This window comes from Sphaeramia orbicularis, chromosome 6 (assembly GCF_902148855.1).
Source record: "Sphaeramia orbicularis chromosome 6, fSphaOr1.1, whole genome shotgun sequence".
NCBI classification, from domain to species: Eukaryota; Metazoa; Chordata; class Actinopteri; order Kurtiformes; family Apogonidae; genus Sphaeramia; species Sphaeramia orbicularis.
In genome coordinates this window covers 27,630,633-27,652,836 of record NC_043962.1, presented here as the reverse complement: position 1 = coordinate 27,652,836, position 22,204 = coordinate 27,630,633, and the positions used below count along the sequence as shown (strand labels likewise).

General features: G+C 42.1%; 1 protein-coding gene across 1 annotated transcript in view; it reads right to left on the bottom strand.

Moving 5' to 3' along the window:
* igf1ra (insulin-like growth factor 1a receptor) overlaps positions 1 to 22,204 on the bottom strand; it is a 77,675-nt gene that overhangs the window by 47,815 nt on the left and 7,656 nt on the right. Inside the window, exon 2 of the mRNA XM_030135958.1 lies at positions 20,374 to 20,937. Coding sequence (XP_029991818.1) covers positions 20,374 to 20,937 — 564 coding nt within the window. The remainder of the gene's footprint in view (positions 1 to 20,373; positions 20,938 to 22,204) is intronic.

Below are 22,204 nucleotides of genomic sequence, written 5' to 3'. Positions count from 1 at the left end.
CTCACTCTCTCTGTCACACACACACACACATTTTCCTCTATCTTTTCCTCTCCATGGGGGGTAGGCTGTGAAGTGGTCATGCTATGAGATACATACACACAGCAGGAGAGTGCTGCAATGAACACCTGTGTCAAAGCAGCCACAGGTGTCCAGCCATGATACATGGCCTTGCCTGCACATCTGGGAGATCTCAGCATTCTCTGTCATCCACAACATCAGCATGCAGACTGTGTGGGAAAGCTGTGGAGGGAGGGTTTGCCTGCATGTGTTGTTGAGCAGCAGTAGTGTATCATTATGGCACCTTTCACCAGAGGGTACCTCTAATCCAGTTACAGATTTAAACAAGGGAAATGGTTCCAAGGCATCCATCCCACTTATCCTTGGATCACAATGGAGCACAGAAAACCTTCTTCAACGCTGCAGGGGCTTCAAAGCCTTTGAAAGTCTAAATATTTGTAGAAATGTGTGGAATTCAACATACTTAATTACACCTGACCTGCAAGTAGACCTTAATTCCAGCATATTAATCAAATCTTCTGACACAACATTTAGATGTGGAGCATGAGGCATCTGAGAGGGAGAGAAATCGAGTATAACAGTGAAAATGTAAATAGTTAAAACATGTTTTCACTTGAGGATTGGCTATGAGGAGTTATAAAAGAAACACAAGAAACACAGACACATATCCTGGCACTGACTGTAAGAGACAGTGAGTAGGCTTGTAATAAACTCTGTAATAGTATGACATACAGAGAACATGATAGTGTATCTCCTGGGTCAACGAAGAATGTAGGTGACCCAGCCAACAGCAAAAACAGCAATGCAGCTGGGCCATTCCCACAGCACAACTTCATATAGAAACCATCATAAGTCTGAGCCAAGCCCACGTACATTACACATACAGTAGGTACTGGATTAAAACTAGTCCAAACACAATGTACAGTGATGTCAGAGGAGAGTATGGGAAGAAAAGAAAACATTTCATTACAGTGAAAAGCGATACTTTTAACCGCATACTGTATGCACTGGGCAAAACCAAACCTATCTTATCATGGCCTTTTACAGTACAGTTGAGTAATACTACTTACTGTAAGTAAAAAGAGAATGTTGCAAAGTCACTGGCTAATCACTTGAGCTTGCAGAGACATAATATGGGGTGGAATTTTCTAAAAATACCCCGATTTGTTGGGATCTTAGAGGTTATACACCACATTCTAGAGAAGTTGATCTGAGTGTAAATGACGTTTCTGCAGATCACTTACCGTCATGCATTCTTTATTTGAGTGTTGTCCCTGATTACCTTAGGCAACCTTGAAAATGTGCGCTGAGAAATATGAGGTTAAAGTGGAAACAGGTCTCCAAATGGGGATTACTGAGTGGTGCTAGACCTGAACGAAAGCTGTGGTCCCATAGACTTTGTTACTGGTTGGTATGTGGTGCTAAATGCCAAACATCCAGTTTTACAAAGCCTCACAAAGCTTTGGTGTCTATAAAGAAAACCCAACATGATTTGTCTTCAAGAACTCATCCATTTTTTTTCCACTTGATGGTATACTGAAACAAGATGACACAAGGAAAGTTATGAGTCACCCGGTATGCATGCTGGATTACATTGTTTAACCGTGCTGATCCGTCTGAAAAGAGGTTAGGAAAGCTAGGAGCTAAGCCATCACAGGCCTGAACAAGCTACACAGTAGTGAAAAGAGAAATGAAGTTTTTAGACGACGGGGGTTATGTCCTCTGTCTGTCTGTGTCATTACATAAAGGCATCGGTGTTATCCTTTTGTAACAGTGGAAATGAACTGTACTGACAACAAAGACAGAACTCTTTTATATAATTCCTGTCCAGACCAAAGCATTTTTTTTATCCTGGGTAAGCAGGTCAACAGTGCCCACAGGCCGAGAGGAGGTCCTTTAACTCAGCAGCTGTTCTGATGAAGATCAGCAGGCAAAGCAGGAGGAGGAGGAGGAGGAGGAGGAGGAGGAGGACAGATGAGGAAGAATGTGTTGTGGATGGGAGTTGGGTGAGAACACATGGAGGAGAGATGGTGATGGAGTGTCGACAGCTTTCAGCTACAGAGCTGGTCTAGAGTTTATCAGACAAAGCAAATGATGAGGAAACAATAGGTATTCTTCCAGTTCTCCCTGTGAGGGTCAGACAGTGAAAAGAACAACACCCCCCAACATGCTGTGCCCTACAAAAGCATTTACAGCAAAGCACTGTGTGTGTGTTGCACAAGCCTTAACTAAGGCGTGTACCCAGCATTATGAACAACAGACAATTTAATGAGGCAGACATGACATCACCAAGTGAATAATACCAACACTGTGACAATATTTAAGACGCGCTAAGCCTGAGTCAATACCAGTTGGCTTGTTTAGCAGAATCTGTCCATTGTCCGCCCTGTTTGGCGTTCCCTCATTCCTTATTACTGTTGTATCTTGTCTCCTTATCTCTCTCATAAACAGAGGAATCTTCAGTATGCAACAAGAATGCCGACAAGGGAGACCAGCCACGAGACTGAACTAAAATAACCCCAGCTGAAGGGGTAAAATGTTACGTGTCAGTCAAAGTTTTATGTGCAGCTCAGGAATCACTCTAAAAATAAATAAATAAGTAAACATTTGCTTTAAGTGGTTTTTGACTATGAGTGAAAAAATCATTCACATAAATTCAGAAAGGTGGTGCTCAAAGTAAAACATCTCAGAGAAAGAAATTAAGTAATATTTCAATTTCAAATCCAAGTATTACTGCTTATATTACACTGCATTACGGTGTGTCACCTCACATTTTCATCTCATTTTTCCACTTTCTGTCTGTATCTACTGCCTCTTTGATTCTCTTTGTGTATGTACATCAACATCAGTATCAGTCAATCAATTCTGCCTCCATCTGCCAGAGTGTATTTGTACACAATACAGTAACTGTCATAGTGTGCTTTCATGAGCTTGCACCTGTACTGGTGGATGCCAAATGCTCCTCTATAATACACTGGTGCCGATGTGTATGCTTTTGACAGATTTTTGAGCTCTGTACTGATTTTCAGCAAACTGAAGGGCATCCGTGGCCACAAATGACTATTTACCATACTGAATCCCAAAAACAACCATCCCATAAAGGCCAACTGAAATAAAGGGAGCCTTTTTATTGCAATAACATCCACATGCTTTTGTTTATTCCTGGTTGCGACTTTCGCTTTCATGGATTTAATGGAGCGGCACACTTTACAAAACTCAATTAGCAGATATATGGTTTTTGAGCTTGTGGTCACAAGCACACAAGGAACAGGGAAAAGAAGTTATAGGAACTGTGAGTAAAGGCTGCCCAAATGAGCAATGAAAAGTACTGGATCAGTAACAGAAGGTCCATGCACCTATTACCTCTGAAGGATTAATTCAGTAGGTGATTACCATAATGATATCTACCAGATTAAAAAAGACACAGTACTGCGCCAATATGCTCATTCAGTTGCTCTCTCTGTGTAAGTCCAATTTCCGCTGTCAGTTTAGACAATAAGGAGGCATCTTTGCTTTAATGTTAATCCCATTGTCCAATATTAACAGAAAGTGAAATGATTCTAAAATTGCTGCTTTGCTTAATAGAGTGTGTGATTTAACTGACTTGGATATGGAGTCCAAACTAAATGGACAGCCATTTGTGCAAAGCCACTGGTACAAAACATTTTTGCTGCGTAGCACAGCTCAGAAAGAACAATGACACCGGGTCTGCTGAGGTCACCGATGAATTAACTCATGATCTTCACAGTTCATAAAAATCAAGGGAGTAGTGTAATGGGGAGATAAAAGAGAAGAAAGTCTAACTGTGTGGAAGCTTGAAACAATAAAGTACATATGTGTCTGTTGCTTGAGATCAGAGGTGCTCTGCAAATCCTTCTCCATGTGGAAAGATGACAACAGCAGCCTCAGCTCTGTGATCCTAATCAGAAAGCCTTTACTCTCTGAAGATGCCCACGACAGACCTAAGATGGGGAAGGATGCCAAGCAATTAACTGTAAAACCTACTGGTTCAACAGTCACGGTCTGGAAGCGTTTTAATAAGCTGGAAACTATTTCCAAAATGGTTGACGGTTCAGATGCCGACCAGGGACAAAGGCCTGCATTGTAAAGGCAAAGCGTGTATTTTTCTTCACTGATCAAGTTTACTGCCAAGAGGCAGAAAACAGGCGACAGACCCAAAAGCAGTCACTGTTGTTTCTTACCCCATCTCCCCCACCTCCTAACACACACATACAAACACAAACACACACACAGCCAGTCTCCTTCACCACAAAGGCAGACATGTGAGACCTCTTCCACTGAGCTATGTCAGAAAAATGCCAAGCTGCAGACCATCCCCACACTGGTCTGTCGCCAATATCCTGAATCAGTATGATAACCCTAATTTGGTCCATTTGGAGGGTAAGCACTTACATGAGAAAGTAAAGTCTGTAAAACCACCAGAGATTCCAGGAATGGGTGTGTCAGTTAGTTGACAAAAAAATGAAAGGAGAGCAAATGAAATAATGTCACAGACAAACACACTTCCCAGCATAATGGCTCTGTTGCAATTACAGACACGACAGAGACAGAGATGCTTTTCACTGGCGTCTTTATGTGTCACCCTCATATAAAGGGCCTTTTTCCATGGTTCAATTATTCAAACAAACACAAAACATTCTCACTCACAAAAAGCACATGCAACAAACTGAAGGACAGATTTTCTGTTTTCTAGCTTATAAGATCTTGCATTGTTATGTTTCAGGGTTCTTCCTCTGTGTTCTGTGGCTGGGGCTGGTGGCGATTAGTTGAGGGGAAGCTTTACCACCACTTTGTCGTATATCAGGGCTGTAGGGCTATTTCTGTGACCATGGGGGTACCACACTTGTTTGATCTTGACTTTGTCTTATACAGATCTCAGCGTGCCTGTGACCTCATGGCTGGGTGGGGATATGTTGACCTCCGCCTTTTTTTTCCCCTTTCGGTCTGCCTTCGTTTTCACTCCTGAGTTTTTCCCTCCAGTAGCCAGCCTCTCTGGCAGGACATGACCCACCCAGCTCACACTCACTTCATAAATCAGGAGCTGCGTCTGCACTTAAAAAGAGGCCGCGGCACTGTCTTTCTTTGCTGTGCCCCAAGAGGCCACTTCCTCCCACTGCATCAGAGCCAAGAGTTTAAACACATGCCTGTGTGCAGCATTTTCTGACACCCGCAGGCACTATGTGACACGCCGAATGCAGAGGTGTCTGTCTCCATGGCAGCACCAACGAGCATGTTGGGCAGATACATGCAAGGAAATAGCAACTCCCTTTGATATTTACATACACTCAAATGCAAAATTACAAAAGGCTAGTGTGTGCTGTTATGTGGCTTGAACAGAAGCAAATACTATTGTAGGAAATCACTTTGGTGTTTTCAATACGGTGTTGTTGAGATTTGGCAAGAGCAGAGATTTGAGTGGTGCTAAGTGTTGCAACACAAAGGTCGGTCTCCAAACAGGCAAACAAAAAAGCAGAGAGCTTCCAAAAAATGGTTAAACCCAAATTCCATGAGATTAAAAACTGTTATTAATCCTTAAACTCAAGCAGCAGTGGAGGTAGTGACTAGAAAAGGTCACAGCCTCAAAAACATCCCTGGTGGTCTGAAATATTTCCTTTACTTAGGCTAACATGCTTGTGTAATTACACCAGACACGTTAGGCTTTCATTTAATTAAAACACTGGCCAATGTACCACAAGGTGTAAAAACTTCATGCACATTCCCGGTCTGTGATTCTATATGTTACCTCAGCCCAGGCCAATGGAAGCAGCTGAGTTGTTTTTATGACCAGAAGGGCTCCAGAGGCACAGAATGCTAATAATACCACGGCTGCAGAGAGTAGGCCTCAGTCCAGCATAATCTTAGTGCTCCTCTGTGTGCCAGTCATGCCAGCGGTGCCAACCTAGTGGCTCACAGTCCGACTCATCCTCGGAGTACTTAAGCACATGTACAGCAGTCCTGCTTCCAACATCATGCGAATCTGCCAGCCTGAGTTCACATTTTCACAACTATAATCCATAATGATCCAAGGAAGTGCTCCCATTGAACCCACTGCTCTCATCGCCGTACTTCAAGATGAGTTATGGATTCTCCAGCGCTAATGCCACAATTCACAGACCTTTCCACACCTCAGTAATAAAATGAAGTCTCATGCTCTATTCACTCCCACACTCTGTCTCTCTATTGCTCTCTGTGTGTCCGAGAAGCAGATTCCAGCCAGCTGAGGGTCAGCAGTAAGCTCAAAATAAGAGCAAATGTTGTCAAAGACCAAATGGTGCAATTAGGGCCAAAAGAAGCATTTGGCTTCAGCAAGATACACAGGAAAAATAATCGCCGTCAAGATCTTTACATACCTACTGCAGAGTGTCAGCAGGTCAATAACATCATGTGTAAAAATAAAGAGTAAAGTTGAGATGAGTTAAGTTAGAGTGCCATACCAAGAAGCTTTGCTCTTCATCTCAACTTTTTTGAGCCTCAAACAGAGTCCGATGTGGTGAGATGCCAGGACAGTCCCTGTCCACCACCGCAAAAGGAAATATCATGCTTGTAGATGTCATCCTCTCTGTTTAGCCTCAAGCTTAGTCTTCTGTTTGCTCGCTGTCATTGGATCACTGTCCATTTACTTTCACTATGAAGTCACATTTAAAACTCCTTCAGACAGCTAAGAAGATGGCTCAGTTTTATGCATATGTCACGATAGTCGTGTTATACATGTTTACTGTACCTGAAAAATAGCCAAAACCTTGCGGCCATATGAAAGGAGCACTGCACTTCACAGAATATACACAGATATAAAAATGCATAAAAGTTTTGGACTTTGATGCTTACTGTAATGGTAGATCATTTTTAACATTTGTATATATGTGTGACAATGCTTATGGTTATATACTGCTTGGACCACTGGTTTGATGGAAAGCTAATCACACTTCCTAATGACTCCGATGTAAATGAAATTAGCCACTCATCAAAAAAAAGCAATGAAGCAAATACAGGGAGAAAAAAATTCTCAACATGCATAAATTTAAGCCTGAGGATACCATTTTCTGCAGTGCGGCTGACTGGCTTTTAGACGCAGGGCAAAAACATTAACTTTGCAATATATTTCCTTAAACAAAAGCCACTTTGAATTAAATCATATGATAAACATGCAGACACATACATGCTGTGCATCATACATATAAATGCCAAGAGGCAGCGACGCAAAACCTAATACGACTTCCTTCCTCTGATTCAATTTCAGGATGGCACACATCTGCCTGTGACATTTACAATGCACACTTAGCAACTGTCAGTCCTTAAAACATATTGTTAGCTAAGAGTTGTGCAGTTATGGTTAAAGAAAAAGGCTTTTGTGTTTGCACTCTGGGTTCAAATTCAATATTCACAATGCTTTATAAACAGAAAGATGTTAAAAGCATGTCTGGAATGTAAATATTCCAAAACAACCATTCAGATTCACATTCAGCCTATTGTGTTATTTCCGAACAGGGCGTTATTTGGTTGCTGCAAAATGGAGACACAGACGATAGGAATAAAACTCTGCCATGTAAGGTAAATAAAACATAAAGCAGAAAACACAAGAGTAGCAAAGCACTGCCTTAGTAGAAAGAGGAACAAAAGAGAAGGAACAAAAGACTTCCTAGCTTTAGTAACAGCACCAGAAGGATAAAAAAAAAAGGATGTCCGTTAATGAGGTGGTTGGATAAATGACAAATATGGAGCTTTTTTAAAGAACTATTCACTAATGCATTTAACTCTTAATATCCCCCAGACCACCAGTGACCTGTTTCAGAGTTGGTGTTACAGTTGAAGCACGTTTAAAATGAGGTTATTTAGGTTGAATTTCAGCCATAAGATGTTCCCTTTACAATTAAGTTTAACACATAGCTGCTGTGTTACAATATCAACCATAATCCTATCTGAGGATTAAAGTTCCATGAAAAGACTGGATGCTAAAAGGTTAAATTAGACCATCCACAGTGGGGTTTTTTGACACTTCCTGCCTCCATTCCAGACTGCTCCAGATTTTTTTTTTTTTTGCCACAGAAAAATTGCATTTTTGATGTGAATCCATACACACATAAACAGAAAATGCTGCGGTCTCTGTATTACCATTTGAGAAAACAACAGAGAAAGCAGATGCGGACAAAAATTCCAGGGGCTTTCCTAAACAGGAGCATCGGTGTCATTACCCCACACACAGGCAGAGGAAGGGTTGGAAGATAATACCATATATTATGCAGGGAGGTAGGTGGAATGCAAAACAAGCTTTTTACAAGCAAGCACATGTCTGGTCTGGTAAACTGCTAACAAGAGTACATATAGGACAAAATAGTGTTCCTGGGAAAGGATGAGACACAGGCTATATCCAGTAAATACACAAGTGCTGACCCTTCATTATACACTGTATAGCACTGGAATGATGGATTTGGATTTTTTCCATCAACAGCAACTGCCATAGCATTTGCAAACCACATTATAGTTAATGGAATAGGTGTAACTGAACCAGAGCTAGTGCAAACTTTGGGCCATGGCGTGGGCTGAACAAGGAGAGACTGAGTAAATGAGCGTGAGTAATAAAAAATGAATGAGAATGGGCAGCATTGACATGCAGGCTGCAGGCTAGTGTCTGTCATGTTTATCAGACATACACAGAGAGAGGCAAATCCTGACGCAGACTCAAGTGCAAACAAGCCCCGCAAGCCCTGCTCTGTAATTGATGCACTAATGGGAGTGGGTGGTGGGGGGTGGCTTTGGACTGAAGGGGGACGAGCCCAGACTGTGACTTCAAAGACCTGCTGGACGCTTATCAACAAATGCGCTCTCATCAGACACAAGAGGATGGAACAGATGAAAGGAGTACTAATGCACCTCCACCTCCACCCCCATCAACCCATCCATTCTGCTCCATCAACAGTAGACCTGAGGAGCCAGACTGGCCTCAATAGGCGCATAGTGCAGTAGTAAAAAACAGACACTAGTACACTAACAGTAGATGTCAATGATGTCTTACAGAATGTATACTGAATGGTAGACCCTTCAATTTGGGGGCTACACCTACAACTTTAAATTAGGCCTGGGTGATAATTCATGAATAAAACAATCGTGTTTTCCACCATCTTAATGAAAGCTTCGAAGAAAACTATATTCAAAGGTCTATTCATCCAAAATTACAAAAATAATTTAACAAAATAATACCAATTCAAGGTTGTTTTACTAGCTTTTTCCAGAGATATTCATCTCAAGGCTAGGTGAATGAGCTGAGTAAATCCTCTAAATAGCAGTAAGTCCAAGAGTGTTTTTACACCTAAAGTTTGTTTTGGTTCAGTTTTGGTTCTAGTCCCCAACACTGAATGATGAGGACTAGAATCTTGATAGATTTCCCCCTTGGTTCAGTTTCTTCTAACACAGTAAAAAAAAAATCCAAGGAGAGCAACATGTTCACTCCACTTATTGGTCAAATGTGTCAGAGACAGGAGCATAAAAGTAAATACAGGAAGCAGGCTCTGTATTAGGGATTAGTGCACATTTCTATGTGACAGGCATCTTCCTGCTGGCTGTAACTTCTACATAACTAGCCCAGTTTGCCACCATCCCACCCTCTATATGAAATGCATGTTGAATTAGGAACTGTTTATTTCAAACTTACAGAGATCACCTGATTTGATCGGACCAAGGTTCGATCACATTCCAGCTACAAATAGACTGAGTTCATTTAGAACCAAGCGGTTTCACTGTGGTTGGATCAGACTCAAGTGTGATTACTGTGGCTACATCTCACACAACAAACTGGACCAAGAGGGAAAACATTTGAAATGGACCAAAGTCTGCTGATGTGAAAACATATGATGTGAAATGTGTTAAGTTTTACATCTTACAAAATTTAATTTAATCTGCATTATTTGCCTAGTGTGTGTGTGTGTGTGTGTGTGTGTGTATATATATATATATATATATATATATATATATATATATATATATACACACATTATTTATTTATCTATTTTATTATTAAATTTTTTCTTTTACTAAATCTCAAAGATCTTCTCCGAGATTTGCTGCAACAGAATGTAAGTTAGAAAATAAAGTTTTGTCTTTTTGTAACTTGGATTTTGACAGTTAAACTAGGGATAAATGAGAAATCCCTTGATGATCCCATCACAGGTCAGGGCTGTGCAGTTTGGTAGGCCTACTGGAAAACAGTGACAAAATTGTCCTGTCACCTTACCTTACCCTATCTCCCACCATGGTGTCACAATAATCTTTAATGTCCTGTGAGTCTAGAGCCAATTTAGTGAGGATGAATGAGGATAGTGGCAGCTCCCAAGCGGCGCGGCCTTTCCCTCCCTCCATGCAGCAGGCGGAGGTAGAGCCGCAGTGGGGAGCCCCAGAGACCTCTATATTTATCTGACACAGTAACAAGCTGCTGTCTGACTGCTGCATGGTGTAGTACAGCTGCACAGTTTCTCTTCATTTCAACCCCCTCAGCCCCCTCCCCTCTGCCCCACCGTGACCATTGATGAGGGAACCAGGGATGACCTAGCAACATGTCATCACTTTATGAGTCACTGAGTGAAAATGCATTCGCATCCAAGTACCGGGAAGTAGTGGGGGGTGGAGTAGTCACATCCTAAAGTACTGCAAAGATACTGAAGCACACACAAGCACATAACTGTTAACAGCAAAATGAACTTAAATGAACTAACAACTCAACTAAAAATGTCAGACCTATGAGAAAAAAAGACGTTATGGATCAGAAGAAGTAAAGTTGCATAAAGATAAAATACTCAATTACAAGTACCTGGATTTAAATATAGTAATTCAAAAGAAATACTTGGTTATATTCCAGTACTGTCAACAAGGAAGGAAAGACACTAAATGCTGTCACTCTAGCTTATCAGTGACACTTCACACGCTGCTGGATTTCTCTACAGGAGGAGCTATATTTCAAAGTTGAGAGCCATATTTCATCCGGGGCCACCCCGATGCTAACAAAGCACCAACTGGTGATTGCTGTGTTTGAGTGGCCCATTGAGGCGGACAGCCAAGGAGCTGCCAGTCTGCCAAGAGAGCCATGCCAAGAGGGCTGGAGAAGGCAGAGGAGCCCCAGCCACCTGTGCCCATTAGGCTACGTGCTGACAACTGCACTGGGCCCTGGGGATCCCACCCAAACAAGCTGAGCAAAGAGAGGAAGACAGGCACCAGGCAGGGTCAAGGTCATTTTTTAGTCACTGACAAAAAGCAGACTAATGATGTTAGACAGGTCGGCGTACTTTATGGATTGACAACACAGGAAGTTAAATAGGAGAGGTCATTCCTAGGGCTGGGCAGTAGCTGAAAAATTTACATGATAAAGCATTTCATTTCAGATGATACTGATAATTACTGACAACTTTTAATGTCCTGGGAAAAAGCTTGAACACAGGCAGCTTATTTGTGCTTCTAGCACTTTAGTGATTATTCATCAAGACAAGCAGGTAAATAAAGCTGTAATAATAAAAGACTAATCAATAATGTGTAATTGTACCACTTAAAGTCATATTTACTTAGGGTTACATTTCCTGTCTCATGCAGAACTGTGAAGGCTGTATGTGTAGGCTTGGCATATGCATTTAATCATTTAGTTATAATGGCATTTAGCCTAATCAAACATTCGATCAAACATTTTTCTTACTGCTATAGATGAAGTGTCGACTGCTTGGGTCTAGTTACGCTGACTTAATCAGAACTTGAAAAAGAAAGGGTTTGAGGGGAAGTGTGTGGTTGTCATAGGCATTTCATTTAGCTGCGTAATTCATGAGATTTCCTTTGTAATTTTATGACGCCCTTTCATCTCCTCATTGTGCACATGCTTAGAAAAAGAACAGACAGCAAAACACCACTGGCACGCCAAGGCCTGCTAGATATCTCTTTTATAGATAATGCACACACACACAACACGCCCATGACTCATTCTGGGCTAAGCCACTGCAGGATACAATAACTGTTCTTCTGTTATTGAACAATAAATTTTCTGTAGTTGATATAAGACGTATACCTGTTCAAACTTTGTGCATGCCTGCCAGCTCATTCAGTACTAAAATCACTTGGTCACAAAACTCTCCCTACATCAAAACAAAACACATTCACCAGCTACAGTACACACACACTGATATGCCCTTGGGAAGTGGATCTGTTTTCAAAGAAACCTTCTCACACACATTTCAGCCATGTGTGGAGGGAAAGGTAGTGGGAGTAGATCAGTTCCCCCTCTTGCCTCCTTTACCACACACACACACACACACACACACACACACACACACACACACACACACACACACACACACAAACGGGAAGAAAATAGAGGAGCAGTGTTTCTGTGACCTCAGTGAACCTTACTAACTATTCTGGCAAAGCAGGATACTCACTCTCCTCTCTCTTCACTATGCCAGCGTACATCCTCACCTCTGCAGGAGAGATTTGTCAGCAGGAGATTTCTTTTTTTCCGCTATGGAATTAACCCATGCTCTCAGAGCTTACTTGCAGGCATGGCACATTATCTCCCATGAAGCACTGCCAAGCAAGCCCAGCAGTTAGTAAATGGCTGGCTCTGGCCTGAACTATATGGAGGGATAGAGCTGGGGCAGACAGAGGCACAACTCAGGCGCCAAAGGCAGGCAGAGGCAGCAGGCGTGGGTACTCATCTCTCTCACCTCACTAAAAGGCGTCACTAAGAGGCGGAGATAGCCCTCATCCTTCCTGCCATTTACAGTGGGACTGAGGGGAACCTACCACAGAGCCAGGGGGCCCCGCAGCTCTGTGAGAGGAAGTTATAGTATTCACGCAGATTTATGAATGAGTGGTGAGAGCAAAGGATGAGTCACAGCTTCTGAGTCGCACAGCCAGAAGGCAGCCTATCACCAGAGGCACTGGGTGGCTCAAATAGGCATCAAGCAGGCTTCAAAACACCACGAACTGGGCTGACACTTAAACAAGCACACACACAGCACATTCACAAAAACACACACACACAGCCGAAAAACAGCTGGCACAGTCACAGTGGGCATGCACAACCTGGGCACAAGTTGAGGAAAATTTGTCAATGAAGAGGGATGGCACGTGACAGAGGCAACGGAGTGTGTGTGTGTGCATTAGTGCCTGTATGTTTGGATGTCAGTGTAAGTGTGTCAGTCTCTTCGGAGGCTCGGAACATGACACACAGGTCCTATTTTGGTCAATCAAGCCTATGAGAGGAAACCTAGGAAAAGAGGCCAATCTGTCAGCGCTTTGAGAGGAGTCCTTTGTAGGCCACAGAGGACAGAGGAGTCGGATAAACTCACAGCACTGACCATCAATGGACAATAAGCCCTGCTGTTCATACATGGACAATAACACACTGTATAACCATGTCATCATGAATGAACTTTACTAACTTGTAATCAAACTGAAATTATACTGAGAAAGACACTGTTTTTGACATTAAATGTTAGCAATAGCAGTAGACACGTGTCTGTGGCTTTTCATGAGTTTTACCACACTGTGCTAAAGCAGTGAGGCAAATATAATATAATGTTACAATTTTGCATTTGGGAGGAACTCAAAACAAATTAAAGCATGAGGCTAAAAGAATTCCATTCTGACCAATCACACTCGCCACTCATGCTCCAGACCTCTCGAAGTCCAAAGGCAACCAATAAAACCAATTGAGCAGAAAAACTATTTGTAGCCAAACACAGTTTTTCCCTTTACTTTAAGTGGGCTCAGGTTCTGGGTGCTCAGTAAAGAAGGTCTCTGTTTTCTGTGAATGTGCTAATATCAAGTGCTAACAGTTCCCAAGAATGACATTTATGAATGTGACCTAGATGGGAGAAAATGTGGCAAAGGCCAGAAGAGAGAGAGAAGGAGGGAGGGCTGGGATGTAAAAGGAATGCACTGAGACAGACACATCCATATACACACAACCCTATTTACAAGCCTGTTGTTGCTTGTCTTGCCCTTAGACCACTGTTTAAAAAGACATTTAAGCATCTGAGAACACAAAAAAGAATGAATAGCTGTCATGAAGGGAGCTTTGTCATCTTTCTCCAATGTATTTATTTCAAAGACACCACAGAGTTGTAACGCTGTGAATCAATAGTCTCCAGCACTCCTGGGAAATAACAGAGATAAGGACGAATGAACACGACTGAACAGGACAACTGTTTCTGTTTCAAGTGTTGAATGTATCCTCCTGAAGGTAGTTACAAGACAGACAGGAGCAGTAATGTGTACAGGAGGTGGGTGCCAACAGTGCACAGGCCCACTTTCCTCTTTCCCAGGGTGCTGTGGTGACCCAATGAACGGGCAAAAAAAACTCAGCATGGAACCAGAGAAGACGATGGATCTGATTATTCCATCTTTGGCTTGCTGGTGGTGGGAAGGCTGGAATGAATGAGTCTGATCAACACGAGTGCCATCTCTTTGGCATCAACACTGGCACGCTGCCTAAGCTTTGTGCAAAATGGAGCAGAGCGCAGGCGAGTAGTTCATGCCGTGTGGAAACAACGGATGTATGGGCAGTGAGTCACCGTGCTTACTGTGCCCCCAGGAAAGCACCGGACTCTCAAGAGTGGAACTGGAGCTCTTTTTTTGTTTCCTGTCCCTATAACCACAGGACTCTGATAATCTTGAGAAAGTCCATTAAGTATTCAAGAGCTTCCTTGTAACAGTTGAACAAGGGCTTGGATGTTTATTAAGCTACAACAACTAACAGATGATCACATGAACCAAGCCCACCTAAACACAACACAACACACTGAACACACTCACAAAAAATATCACCAGCATTAATTTGACTCCTTCTTTTGGCAACAAATAGTCTCTGTATGTTCAAACACACGTCATCTGCACATAAGGACTGGGCTGTGTATTTCCCCCTCTTTATCCCCTCAGAACTGCAATGACTAAGCCTGCAGGAATTTCTACCTTATATACTTAAAGGGGCAGACTCATTCCGTCCAACTTAAAAAAAAAGCATGCCTTATACCTAAAGTATCAATAAATCCACTTCTTAGCCAGCACAAAAGAAGCATAATTTCTACACAGTTCGATTTTTCTACAACTAATCTTGACAACAAGAAGTATGAGCTATTTGTCGAAGCCCTAGAAATCAATTTACTAAAGCCTCTGAGGGAAAAGACGATTTGCATTCTGTTTTTTCTCTGATTAATTTATATTTTCTTGTCAATAACTTTGACTAAATAAATTAGCAAAGTGAGCAGGGCAAGCCAGCAACAATGAAAACAACACAAAATAAAGACATTTCTTAAATATTGCAATGTATTTTTAACTGGTAAATAAAGTTTAGGTAAAGGACTTTTGTCTGCCGGTATGAACCTGCTAACCCTAGAGTTGCATCCTCTACAAAAAACAGTTTTCCCCTGCTGTGAAGTGGGCTTAGGTCAGAGCTCTCAGACCAGAGATATCAAGTGGGTCTCTTTGGCAAGGAGGGAGTAAACACATTATCAAATGCGCAAGTTTCCTAAGCTGGCGGAGAGCTCACCCAACTGCCAGAGATGTAAAATGCTGCAGAGTTTTTTCTGAGTTCAGTACAAGGACACATCAAGCACAGAGCGTCTGTGGCACAACAGAACAGCAAGCCTCCTTAAAACATTTCACCTTATAACACAACAGCTCACACACTAAAATGCCGTCTGACACCAGAATATTTTTGGAATTCTACCTGACTTTTGTTTGTTTTGTGAATGCTGAATGTCTGAATATTAACAAACAAATCTGAGGACACAATGTCCCGTAAAATAACACAACAAAGGAGGTGAGGGTTGAGAAACTAGTCCAGTGTGCCTGTGAGGCTGAGCATACCACAGGTTAATATTCTATCACATAAAGGAGACATGTGAGCTATGTGAGGACTGGAGAGTGTGTGAGTGTGTGCCTCCCTGTGGAGCTATGAAGACTAACCTGCCCTGAGACTGGGCCTGGACACTACAGCATGTTTTCCTGCTCGTCTACCTAATTGTAAAAGCCTCTTTTCTGTCTTGCTTTGGCGCAGTTCCAGGGTTAGGAGGCAAGACAGCCTGAAGCAAACACAGAGATCTTAGGAGGCTTTCAGAAGCAAGCCAGGCACTTTTTATTCCCAGGATCCCCAAAACTCACAGCAAAGAGTGTGAGATGTCAAGGACTGAGGGCCCAGCCAAACAAGCTGGTTAGCCACCGCTGCAGTGATGAGAGAATGCCCCCGACAAGTAAACAGTGGAGAGATATCTGACAGCGAGAGCTGTTAACAGCCCCTGATAAGCTCTGCAGAAAAGAGCGAGGTGAGAATAGAGGAGGAAACACCAGCAGAACAACTGACAAAGACAATCAGAGACTAAATCCAGGCTGGGGCTGAGTGAGGGGGGAAAAAAGATGTGTATGAAGAGGGGTAAGCAGCAGGGAAGGCAGGGAGGATTTACAAGGAAGCATGGGGGGTGAAGAAGGAGGAGGAGCGAAAAACAAGAGGAGGGATGGGGAGGAGAGCGTTTTTTCAACCCTTTAAGCGCTGTGCTTTAGCAAGAGCTTGCTGTTGAGTTTGTATACTTGACATTTGTCTGACATTTCCCCTCAGTACCCCTCCTCCTCCTCCTCCTCCGCAAGGCTCAGGGCCTCTCCACGCATCGCTGCAGGCCACTAAAAAGCACCCAGAACCTCTACTGTTCCGATCTACGCTTCCCTACACAATCACTCCCCCTCACTTCCATCCAGCTACAGTACAGCATTTACCTGGCTTATAGCGTCCAGCATCCACTTATATTTATTTACATTTATCCACGAAACCCCGGTGGGAAAAAGCATCAGGTCAAGGGACAAACATATGGAAAGAGGAGTTTTTGTTGTTGCTGTGCGAAGTCTAGAAGCCCCAGAGGCTAAAGTAGTAAGCTAGGCAGACAGCACTCCCTCCTCATGTAGTGTAATTAAAGAGGAGACCGGGCCGTATTGACTAGAAAACCACTGCATGCCCTTGAAGGAACATCTGTACTGGAGAAAAACAAGGCAATTATGCAGAGGGGTGGAGGGAGGAGAGAGGAATCTTAAGCAGGAAGGAGAGAGGTAGACACATCAAGCCTTCAAAAAAAACAGAGTAAGAAACGTTATCTGTGCATAAAGCCTGGAATATTAACAGACACCAAAGATCTGCTCTGTTGCTGCAAACACCAGGGTTCATTCTGTCCTATTATTGCTTCAGTAACTCCTCAGTTTTTTTCCACTGTGTAACTCCCTGAAGCCCTTTATCTGCAGCCTTGAGACCTCAAGGCCCTCTAGATGAATGCATTTACCCTGACCTCGGCCTGAGCCTCAGAGAGAAGTGAACTGGTTCAAACAATACTCCTGCTCTGCCTCTCAAGTCTGAGAACAACAGAGGGTTTCACCGCAAAACACTACATAGTATCTCCTGTGGGAAGAACAGACGTGGCTTGAAGGTCATAGCTTACTTTTAAAATCCCACAGATGATTGAACTCTTAAAGTGCGGCATTTGGTAAATTAGCAAATTCAGGAAACTACTTTACACATATCTTGTAAATACTTGTATTTTTTCTTATATAGAAAAGACAGATCTTTATCATTTCTATTTGCATAGACATTAATGAACACGCATAGAGCTTTACCAGGTCAGTCGGCTGTAGTGCATCTAAGAATAAACAGAGGCAGTAAATATGGTCCTACATATACAGCTTTTGGTCACTAGGGAAAGGACGCAAGCTTGATTTCCACTATTTGTTCTGAGGGTCCCCAGGGTGAAGGAGGTTGGTGTTTGACACTCCCAGATGACCATGGGAGCTGCACACAGGTCTTCAATAGAAAACGGCCACAGGAACATTTTCCCACCATTATTTCACAGAGATGGGGGAGGAAAAAAAGGCCAAAAATTATTAAGATTGTGAAACATGTTTCGGTTGTCAAATCCTTAAATTCAAGGTTATCATAATATTCCTCAACAGACAAAACCTGTATCTGCAAACCCTTGATTCCCTTCTGTACTATATGATAGTCTGAATAGTTGCATCTTCGTCATTCAGAGAGCAATAGAAATGGAAAGCAACCAATCTCTTTCAAGTGTGGTAGTGTGTTAATGGACTATGCAAAATATACAAATAAAAGGGAAATCCAGAAAACACAGCCACTGGCATCAACCGCAGATATACACCTGCATTAAGAACCAAAGCAGGTATTTTACAAGAACCAATTATATAGCTTCTGTATGTTTTTATATTTAATACATACAGATTAAATAAAATATAAACATAGACTGAAAGAAAAATGTTTTCTGTAGCCTATTTTAACAGCAGTTCTTTCAGTGTTTATAGTAAACCAATGTGTAAAGTATTGAGTCCAATGTGCTTAGGGTCATGGTTATAGGGGTGGAATATCGCACTAAATGTCTGTTATGTGTGCACTGAAAATAACTGGTTTTATACACAGCCCTGTCTATGTGAATGGGAAAAGAAGAGCATCGAATGGATCAAAACAGCACTATTCCAACCATACAGCAGGGGGCGTTTTTTAAAGCAGCACTGCCTTGGCAATACGTGTTAATAAATAGTCTATTTTAGGAAAGATTATTCCACTCCAAGTGCAATCTGATAAATTTAACCCATAGATGGTATAAAAAGATGGACGTAATGGCAGCTACCCAAAAGCAAAGCCAAAACAGCTCAATCTCCCCCTAGTGGCTGACTGCAGTATAGTTAACAATGGGTCAAATCGTACACATCCAATACATTTTGCCTGCAGAACATTTCTGTCTATTTAAGTAGATTTCACATTCAAATTAGATTTGTGTTGAAGTAGTCATTTTTATTCAGTGACACAACAACACGGATTCATCAGCTTCAAAGTCCAATAACTGTCAAAAATCCATCACATCCTTCTGTGATGCCTCTCAGAGCCTGATTCAGCAGACGTGGGAATGTGATGCCCCTGCCGACCAGTCACCTGATTCGCTTCCTAATGCACTTCTGATGGAGCCTTGACAGCAACTTGTCAATACAGCTGTCGATCATCCATTTTTATATCAACAAATAACTTACTCCAAACAAACTGGTCAGATATATGAGCAGCTGAGCTCACAGGAACCTAATGAGAGCTACTGAAGTTGAAGTTTTCGACTTAAATTGCATTCCAAACCAAGGGTTGATCTACATATTTTCGTGCTACCTTCAGAGGCCACAACTACCACTGTCCATCTTTATTCACTATCTCTAGTACTGGCAGTTCAGCACAAACATCCATGGGTCAATGGATTCACCCAGACATTTACATAATTTTACCCTTTGCACCTCAAGAGAAGTATGAAAAAATTAATTCCGGATGAAGCTGTTAGACTGCTCACATTTTCAACTGCGTGGAAAGGATTTGCAACATGATACAGAACCACAAGTGCAGTAATTAGGTTTTATGAAAGAAAGTAACAAAGCACTTCCACCAAAAGTCTCATCAGCAACTCACTGCTGTGTTTTCAGATGTCTGTTAGAACAAATTCCAAAGGTTTGAACTGCCTTCTGCAGCAGTTTTGAAGAGACAACTGATCTGGCTGTTCCCATTTCAAAATATAAAAATAAAAAAAACAAATCAAAAAGCTCAAGTAATTTCTCCCTCTTACACAATAACGCAAGAGGAAAAAGAAAGACAACATATGTAATGTTACTCCACGCTGCTATACTTGTCTGGAGTGCTCTACAAATGACTGAGACAAACTTAACATAGCTGACGTCACTGAATTAATCTGAGTCTATATTTATTTTAATTTAGATAAATGATATGACCCTCTTCTGAACTGTTTAAAAAAACTCATGACCCCACCACTGGGCCAAAGTTAAACAAGGATGACCCTCCCCCAGATTCTTCAATATAACCCTTTTCATAAATGGCAAAAAGTCCCTAAGGCAAATATTTAACTGACATGGTCCAGACAGGTAGACTAGCTCATTTCTTGGCAGAGCAACTTTAACCTCAACTGAGTATGCCTTTCTAATACCCAGTGCTCTATATTGCAGCCATCCCTCACTCCACAAATAGCCTGATCTAAAGACAAGGTCTCTATAATGAACAGAGAGGAAATGTTTGCACTGGCCCGTGGACAATTCTGCAGCCTGACGGAAATTAAGGAAAAACACTGCATAGATTCATGGGATTTGTTCACTAGTGAAAAAATGCACAATTTCAGAATGTTTGTAAAACTGGAAACCACCTACTAGGATCAAAGACACAACTGCGTTTACCGGACAACAATTTCACTTGATTTACTGAAAACATGTCTTGATATCCATCATGTTGTTGCTGTGTAGTGTGAAATTAAACCCCTTCGGAATTCCGTTTACCTTTCTGACACTGGTTGGATGTCCAGCAGCGGTAGTCGTAGTTGTTTTTAAAGTCCGTTCTTCGACACAGAGGGTTATCCTCCATGATACCAGGGCAGACGTTGTCACACTCTTTAGCCTCCTTATTCCCATTGATAACGTTGTTAGCCTGAACGTCCATGATAAGAGACCAGTCCACCGAGTCCACGTAGCAGAGCTCAGGGTTCTTCTCTATCCGAACGGCTCCCCGGGTGATGTTCCTCAGGTTGTAAAGCCCAATGTCCTTCAGGCTGGTCATCTCATAGATCACCAGGGCATAGTCGTAGAAGAGATTGCGGCCACGGATGACACTAAGGTTGGGGAAGAGTGTGCTCAGGCTGGTAAGGCCAGAGACGCGAAACAGCAGCAGGTAGTCGGTGATGACCGTCAGCTTGGGGAAGCTGAGAGAGTGGAAGACCTCTTGGTGGATGTTGTTGGTCTTGTCGTTGATGAGGAGGATCTGCAGGTAGCCCTCCACCACCGTGCAGTTCTCCAACCTCCTTAACTCGCTGATCTCATTTCGGATGTCGATACTCGGACCACAGACTGCAACACAAAGAAGGACATGAGCTATAATCACGTATATTCGAGCTATATTCAGCAGCATTTGTAACATAAACAAATGGAAGGCAATACAGCAAAGTTACAATATAGATTAGCATGTAGATTACTTCTGCCAAAAGATTTTAATTATATTAATCTACTTGAAGTATATAATCCTGTTAGTCAAGATGTTAAGGCTGGTATTTGGCAAACAACATGTTATCCTTATAAATAACACTGAGCTCTGAAAGAGACATTGTTTGCAGTGTTAGGCCACATTTTCTTTTCGTTTTAACACCGTGCAAAAGAATTTCATGTTTGTTCCAAGTGATTTGTCCATCAAGGAGTGACAGCCGGTTGAAACGCAGGGATTTTTATTGTCATCAAAGGTCACATGAGGTAATCACGTTTTTATTCTAGCTGTGAATGGGGAAAATTATTGTTTTGTGTGAAGTGGCTAACATGTTGATACACCTTCGGAATCCAGTGAAATGTTTTGTCTGTCACCTCAGATAACCCCGGTGTTTGAGCAAGCGCTTGAAACCACAGCGCCTAGAGCGTCCTCCGATACCGCACACTCAGGCAGACACACACACAGGAACGACAAAGACACCATTTATTATTGATGACGATCAACTCTGCCTTTAATTGTGCCTATCAATTACTGAACACAGGAATTAATGGCTGAGGATATGCTCATAATGCCAGCATGCTTTAAATATGGAAAAGGTATTAGGCAAAAAGCTGTTAAATCCCTATAGTGTATTAGGTTTGTGTAAAATTAATGCAACACGGAACGATTTATATCATTACAGAATGGGGTGATCCTGTAGCTAACAGGTTACATTTTCATTTTAACCCTCTAAAAGGTTGAACAATGAGCACAGGACAAGCTTTGACATATGAGCTCCTTGGTTAAACCTGTTATGTTCTTACAGAGGCTTAAGATGCGGTCGCAGCAAGCAACACTGTTAAAGGGTCAGCGCAGTAAGATAAACAGACATGTCTGTAATAAGAGTCTTTGATTCTTGTCAACGCCTTACGACTTAGCACAGAGGGGATAAAACAAAGAGCTAAACTGTTTTTAGTCCAATATAAATGAAGTGTCACCAGACTGTGTGTCTCACAAAAGGGAAACTGGGAGAGAATTTACAAAAATACAGCAAATGTGACTTGTTTTGGGGACATATTCTCCCATAGGATGCGTATGTGATCTCAAAATGTCCTTGTGAGTAAATTAACTCCACTTCAGTAGCAACACAAAAAAGGG